The 8056-nt window shown below is 40.5% G+C and overlaps 1 protein-coding gene across 2 annotated transcripts; it reads left to right on the top strand.

Annotated features, from left to right (window-relative positions):
* Positions 1–4788: 4788 nt before the first annotated feature.
* LOC138513007 (olfactory receptor 5AP2-like) lies at positions 4789–7728 on the top strand. Of its 2 annotated transcripts, none has more exons than XM_069627723.1 (2): positions 4789–4800; positions 6017–6931. In XM_069627723.1, exons 1-2 carry the CDS (start codon positions 4789–4791, stop codon positions 6929–6931), a joined length of 927 nt encoding a protein of 308 aa, XP_069483824.1. The 2 variants fall into 2 exon arrangements, with proteins under 2 accessions (XP_069483824.1, XP_069483823.1); XM_069627722.1 differs by lacking the exon at positions 4789–4800 and adding an exon at positions 7702–7728 and having other exon boundaries at positions 5999–6907.
* The last annotated feature ends 328 nt before the right edge of the window (positions 7729–8056 follow it).

Raw genomic sequence — 8056 nt, 5'->3', positions numbered from 1 at the left:
CTCTATCTCGATTACATTGAACTTTTTTCTTCAGCAGCTCTGTGTTCACCACATTAGTTGCCAATTACTAGCATACTGCATTTGAATCTCTCTTTATTGTCCATTGTGATTTTATCAATAAGTGACTACATATATATGTTTGAATTTCACCCATTGTACCCCTTGTACACTCTTTCTCATGCATAGCTCTTGTGAAGATTCACATTTATAAGTTCATGAGTCAAACATGTGAAACACAGTACAAATAAAGTGTAACACAGTATCAGTCAAAGGGCCTCATTAAGAATTTGGAGGTAGCCATGCCATTAATAAGGGCATGGCTGCCTCCAAACTCGGATCCGGGTTCGTTGAATGAGGAATTACCGGGCCATTCCAACCTTGGATGACCCCGTAATTCCTCATTCAATGTACACATCCCCATTCCCATTGAGCCCTTATAGGGCTCAATGGGAATGGGGAGGGAGCTAACAACTGGCCTTTTAATAACAGGCCCGTTGTTAGCTCCCTGGTCCCCTCGTGGGAGCCGCAATGGACATCTGGTCAACCAGACATCCAGAGCGGGTCCCACAAGGGGACCTCGTAATAGGGCGAATGGGTTTAACGGCGCTGGCACCTTGCCCAGCACCGTTAAACCCATTCCGCCAGGATCATAATGAGGCCCAAAGTGTCTTGATTAAAAAACAAGTTACAAGAATGATAGGTTGGATGACTAGGGCCTCATTACGAGGCTGGCGGAATGAGATTAGCGGTGCTGCTAATGGTGCCGGTGCTGTTAATCCCATTCCGCCCTATTACAAGGTTCCCTCGCGGGACCCGCTCTGGACGTCTGGCTTTACCAGACGTCCAGAGCAGGTCCCGCGAAGGGACCAGTGAGCTAACAACAGGCCTGTTGTTAATGGGCCCGTTGTTAGCTCCCTCCCCATTCCATTGAGCCCTATGGGGGCTCGAAAGGGAATGGTGAAGGACCGGGTCCGGGTTCCCTGAAGGAGGAAATACCGGGCCCTCCAAAGATGGAATGGCCCGGTATTTCCCCATTCAGGGAACCCAGATCCGGAAACGATTTTGGAGGCAGCCATGCCCTTATTAAAAGTCATAATGAGGCCCTTACACTTGAATACATCAAATAATACATCTATAATTGAATGAAAGGAGGTGACATATTATCAAATGGATTATAGGTCAATGGTTTATGATTTACATTATCAAACACTTCAATTTGGGAATTCATGAACAATCTTATGAAGTAACCTGTAATGTCTATATATTTTGCACAAGCACTAGAAATGTAAATCAGTTGAATGGCTAAGTACATGTATGAACAATAATAGTACACTGACCAGGTGTAATCTGTTCATATCAAAACACATAAATGTTGGATGTCAAACAGTGTACTGCATTTTCTAATTATATTTATACTGCACTATCGCTTAAACACTGTATGAATGTTATAATATAATTGAATAAATCAAATGTATGAAAATATAGGAGGCAGTCAACATGGTGTTGCATGTTAAATGGTTAGGCAAGACAAAAAGACAAGCTTTAAGAGAAGAATAAATGGAAGCAAGAGTTGAGACACCGCAGAACGAGTAAGAAAGAAGTTAGCAGATTGAGATAATAGACATGTGACTATGCAAAGGGGTGGGGCAAGGAACAGATAGCAGAAAAAGTGATGCTGACTGAATAGGCCGAGAAGCACTGTAGACTGAAATGAAAAATGAAAGAAGAAATGTTGTCAGGATCTAAACTGTGTATACATTTAAAAACAAACAAAAAATTGATAAAAGAAATCAACATCCGTAACTTACTACTCATTGACTATCCTACGGATGAAACAAACAAGCCTCTACCCACCTGGTCATGTGGCAAATCATCCGCCATTATCGATTACATTTATCTCTCGAAAGAACTGAGAGCCACAGTAGAAACAGCAACCATAATAACAACGACAAGGAGCGACCACATATAACTAGTCATACATGGACAAGACATCCCGCACCGACCACAGCCCATTCGACCTATCCCGCTAGAAGTCTGTACAGCTGGAAAAAAACTATGCATAACCCAACAAGCAATAACCTCACTCACAAGACAATTCATGCAAACCACTCTACCTGATGATCAGAAATTAAACTACCAATGGCTACTTCAACCTTATTACAAACCAACTACACAACAAACCCCACAGCCTCATCGGCACTCCTACAACAAGGAGGTCACCGAAAGGAAAAGGGCACTAAGAAAAACTGTGAGACAACTAAAGAAACGAAAAGATAAAGAATCGCTCATCAAAATAAAAGCGGCAAAACAAAATTACAACAATTGGATCAAAACGCAATGCATGATGATACTACAAGCAGATGCAGAATCAATTTTGCAAACCTACAAAACACATAACCTCCGTGACCTATGGAACCTGCTAAACAACAACTCAGCTCACCAACAAAAACTGACAGGAAATGTGACAGAACAGCGATGGATTGAACATTACACAAACATATACAAAGCACGCCCATCAGAAACTGAAACAATAGCAAAGAGACAGAATATAAAGTGGACAGTAACCTGCAACTACCAAGACATCTTTGACATCATACAAAAACTCAACATCTCCCGTGCTCCAGGCCCCGACGGGACATCAAATGCAATGATAAAAAAAGATCCGCACTCATGGGCCAACCTAATGAGAAATATCATGACACTCATAAACAAGCTAAACCGGATACCTACATTATGGAAAACTGCAACCATTGTACCCATCCACAAACAAGGACCAAGAGATGATCCGACAAATTTCTGCCCAATTGCGCTCCTTGATCCCCTAGGCCCTAGGAAAGCTGTTCCCATCAATTCTACTAAAAAAACTCAATCAATGGGCAACCAAATACATCGCTTTTCAACAAGACAAACTGGCTTTACCCCAAATGTTGGGACAAATATCAATCTACTTTTGCTAAACCTGATAAAACACGAAGCAATATACAGCAAAACAAAAATCTACGCGCCCTTCATAGACCTTCATATGGCCTTTGATGGGATATCTCGGCAAAAACTCTGGAACAAACTTGAAAAATGGAAATGCCCTAACGACATCTTGGGACCTATCAGACAACTTTATTCAAACACCTCTATAACAATAAGACTTACACGAGAAGGCAACGCAACTTCGAAAATATCAGCCGAAAATGGACTAAAACATGGATGCCCCCTCGCAGCTACACTGTACAATTTCTTCACCGCAGACTTCGAGACTCATCTCAAATCTGATGCCCTCAACCCTCCAAAGATGAATTCTACACCAGTTAAAATCATGACTTATGCGGATGACATTATCCTCCTAGACAAGACTCCTTCAGGCCTACAAAAGAGTCTTAGTCAATTAAGCAACTACATGAACCTCAATGCAATTCACCAAATCGATCAATAACAATGGGAAACAACTAAAAATCTATCTAAACCACAACTAGCTTGAAGAAGTAACATCATTCAAATATCTGTGAATCCATATAAACCAATCCAAATCCGAAAATGAGTGGACTCTGAAACTAGAACAAAGGATTCAATCTCTGGCAAGACAAGGATGCATGATCCAGCTAAAATTTGGCAAATACTCTTTCAAACCCATAACTACATACTATAAACAAAAAGTTATTCCAACAATAGTCTATGGAATAGAAGCCATGATAAATGCAACGAATTACAGCTGGATAAAATGAGAAGCCTCCTTCTGGCGTAAGATCGTGCAGCTGCCACCTTCTTTCCCAATGCCTAGGATCAGACATGAAGTAGCAGTACAGTCCATCAGTTCAATCGTCTTATGGAAACAACTAGACCTATACCGCAAGATCCTCACTGACGAGAAAACACTGGCAATTCAAATCTTGAAGACTCACGATGGAACAATGAACAACACAATGCTTGACAAGTGGAAAGTCAATCTAGAGCAATCTATGAAAACAGAAGAAATTTCCCACGAAAGGCTCACGCTACGCCCACAACACGAGAAAACAAAAATAATGAAAAACGATTGGATAAAACCCTGGAAGAAAAAACAAAATACACCCTCAATCTACAATGCAAGATTGATATCAGATCTATTAACGAACTACCAGCTTACCTGACCATCTTCCCTGATGCAAAAATGCGAGCAATATACTTGAAAATCAGAATGAACACAATACCTACCCGCTTCAACCTAGCCAAAACCAGACAAATTCCTCCAAACAAAGACTTCTGCCGCTTTTGCTCAGATATCCAACAATCAGAAAACACTCTTCCACTTACTAATGGAATGCAACAAACTAACTGAACAAAGATCTAGATTTGGCACCTACTATAAGATCGGGGAACAGACGATGGAGACTGAAGAGAGATGGATGGAGATGCGTAACGGCAGATCGCATAAACTCATCCTTACAATATGCCAATTCTCTTCAAGAAATTCTAAGCCTTGGGAAACCTGTAATGAATTAAAAGCAAACCTCAAAAACTGGAGACAAATGAAAAGTTAAAAAAATTAAACTATAACATTTTATTAAAATAATTAAAACATTTTTTTTTTAAACAAAAAAAAACATTGAGGATGAGGAATCCATCCAAATGAAGATAAGGAAGGCAAAATGGAAAGTGGGGAGGGACCAGAAATAGAATAAGAAAAGCAGAGATGATAATAGAGTACATGGAAGAAAGAACATAATCCATAAGGATAAGAAGAAGTGAGGAACTATAGTCAAGTTGTGAAAGGATTAGGGTGAGAATTAGGATCTTTGTGATGTAGAAGTTACTATAATGACACATTTTGTTGATGTGCTAAAGTTGGTAACATCAGGAATTTCAGGAGATTAACTGTTAGGAGAAAAGGATAGTAAGTGACCATAGAAGGTGTGAGGATTACAAGAAGAGGAAAACAGAGAGCCAAGTGAAAAGTAAATAGAAGGAGGAAGACAGCCATAGTGAGAAGATGTAGGGAAGACAATGTGCCTCATTATGAGTTTGCCGGTCCGGAAACAATGTGTAAACCCGCTGCCACCGTTGTTTCCGGACCGGCAAACTACGAGTTCTGAAGGCGGGTGGTGTTACTCCCGGCAGGTCTGACCTGGCGGGAGTAATGCCATCTGCCTGCAGACGGAAATGGAAACACCGGCACCGGTAAGTACGGTGCCAGTGTTTCCACTATCCCCATTCCCATGGAGTCCAATGGGATTAACAAAATTCTGGCTCCGGAATTACTGGAATAACGGGGCTGTAATGCCCCAGTGATTCCGGCAAGTCCGGAGGTGGTATTTACCTACATGTCCGGCGGCAGCCTGTCGGTTTTTCTGGCACGGCTACCACCGGACTCGTAGTGAGGCCCAATATCTCAGTTTTGGATGAGTTGAGATGGTGTTGGCATAGAATTGAAATGCAAATCCAAAAGAGTGAAATATTGAAGAGAAAATAGAAAATGGCCAAGAACACAACTTTGAGGAATAATGACATGTAGAGGGAGAGTACAGGAATGGTCAATGGCTCAAGACACAGAGTATGGGCGATTAGGAAGACAGGAAAAAAAACAAACAAGAGATGCCAGGGGAGGACAGAGAAGAACATAGAACAGAGTGTTCCACCATATACAAATGTGTATGTAAGTTCAGTAGACTAAAAAGAGATGAGTTTTTAGATTTATGAGAGGTTAGAAGAAAGCAAGAAACATCTAAGCAGCCTCAACAGAATGAGCAGGATTGATTTCATGATATAAGTATACATTATTATGGACACCACATTTGAGGAGTTTGGTGAGAAAGGGAAGAAGAGAAATAGGATGATAGTTTGAGAGGAGAAAAGGCACTAAAAAGGTTCCTTAAGCATTAGTAATATTGCAGCATGCTTAAAGTTAAGGTTCATATTAAGTTTCTGTTTTTTGTAAGTGACCGTCTTCTGCTTCACTACTCTGCTGGTGCAATTATCTCACACTCATTTCAGTATCTCTTTCTTTTTTGGTAGGTCCTCATTTGGATCAATGCAAACAGGCAACCAGTCCCGATTAACAGAGTTTATTCTGTTAGGCCTCACAGATGACCCTGGTTTGCAGCTTCCACTTTTCATGTTCTTTCTCCTTGTTTATATGATTACTCTTCTGGGCAATGTAGGAATCATGGTGTTGGTGAGGGTGACACCACGACTTCACACCCCCATGTACTTCTTGCTTTGGAATTTGTCCTTTGTAGACATCTGTTATTCTTCAGTGACTGCCCCGAAAATGTTGGTAAATTTCTTTTCAGAGAATAAGAGAATTTCATTCGCAGGATGCGTAACTCAAATGTTCATTTTCTTTACCATGGGAAGCACCGAGGTTTTCCTCTTGACAGTTATGGCATATGACCGTTATACTGCAATCTGTAATCCATTGTTGTATTCAGTCATCATGAACAATAGAACATGCATTTACCTTATGATTTTTATTTATTCAATTGCAATCCTGAATGCACTCACACATGCCATTTTCACTTTTTCTTTGCACTTTTGTGGGTCAAATAAGATCACTCATTTTTATTGTGATGTGCCTCCAATCTTGAAGATCTCCTGTTCTGACACCACACTGAATGAGGTAGTTCTCGTTTCAGTGGCAGGTGGCCTTATTTTAATATCCCTCATCATCATCCTTATCTCATATTCTTTCATTGTGTCTGCCATTCTAAAGATCAGCTCATCTGATGGACGATGGAAAGCCTTCAGCACTTGTTCCTCCCACTTCATCTGTGTCACCTTATTTTTTGGCACTCTTGTCTTCATGTATGTCAAACCCACCTCAAGTCACTCAATGGCCCAGGACAGAGTGGCATCAGTGTTTTATGCCGTGATCATTCCCATGTTGAACCCTCTAATTTATAGCCTAAGAAACCAAGAGGTTAAAGGGGCAGTTGAAAAAGCTTTGAAGGGGGTTTGTGCCTAAAACTATACTATATTGAATCATATATTGCCATAAACCATTTAAGTTATTTTCCAGGAGCAGGCTTTTCAGATTTGAAACAGACTTTTTTGCTGCATTTACTAATTGTTTTATGACTCAATGCTGAGAAATGCTGTCTACATAAATGCCTACATGTATGTGGTACAAATGGGGTCTCTGGATTTACGTGTAACTGTTGGATTAATACTACTTAAAAACACGACTTGCCCTTTCCTCATCCCTCTTGCTCCCTCACACAACTGTGTACTCCTAGTCAAAGCAAAACAAAATTAAACGTCTAAATGACATGCTTGTTCTCCATGTGTCATATCATTCAACAGATCTTTAAGCCATTAATATCCATTTACACAAGAAATATTTCAACCCTCATCTCAATGAACATGACCCCCTCCCGACCCCCCATACCAGCTATTTTACTGGTTTCTATACTTTGGCATCCACAGCCCATGCTTCAAATGACAGTTGTCATCACCATACTCAAAAACATGCTCTGATGTTGTTCCCTTTCATGCAAACTCTCCTTTCTCTTCTTTCCTCAGAGTCATCAAATAGCATGTCTTCAGAATGAACACCTCTAAATGTGCAACTCCCTCCAATATTGCTTCTGCAAAATGAATTCCACTTGGATTAATCTTACAGAGATCATAATTATGATTGGCCTATTTAAGGTTTTGAAAACCTTCAAGCTTGGCATCTGCCTGAAATGTGCCCTTCCCATAAATAAAAGGAACCATCCTATCCTGGCACTACAGCTTCATAACAAGCACTCATTTACATAAACCAGATTGATGCTCTGCTGAATCGGCACTCATCCTGTTTCTAGTGGGGATATTAGTACTAAGTTCTCTTGTATTTCCTTCTCCACACCCTCTCTTTATTGGATAAGGCACACTTTTATTTCTCTTTCGTATCCTTCCTCTCATTAATCCAGGACCAAGTTGTCAAAATAAAAGTATGACAAAAAAATATGTTTTCTGAAATTGAAACAATCTACCTCATGGTCTCTACTTCCCCAGGTCGCTTTCAGGTCCGATGCATTTTCCACAAAGCCCAACTCCACTTTGAGTCTGCTCCAAAGTTTGTTGACTCTCATTATAACAGAAATAT

This window comes from Ambystoma mexicanum, chromosome 12 (genome assembly GCF_040938575.1).
Source record: "Ambystoma mexicanum isolate Mex_15411 chromosome 12, UKY_AmexF1_1, whole genome shotgun sequence".
Lineage (NCBI taxonomy): Eukaryota > Metazoa > Chordata > Amphibia > Caudata > Ambystomatidae > Ambystoma > Ambystoma mexicanum.
This window is presented reverse-complemented; position numbering and strand designations above follow the sequence as displayed.

Coding starts and splice junctions, on each gene's coding strand:
- LOC138513007 (XM_069627722.1), top strand. CDS start 5,999: ATGCAAACAGGCAACCAGTCCCGATTAACAGAGTTTATTCTGTTAGGC. Junction 6,908..7,701: donor TTAAAGGGGCAGTTGAAAAA/GCTTTGAAGGGG, acceptor CTGGCACTACAG/CTTCATAACAAGCACTCATT.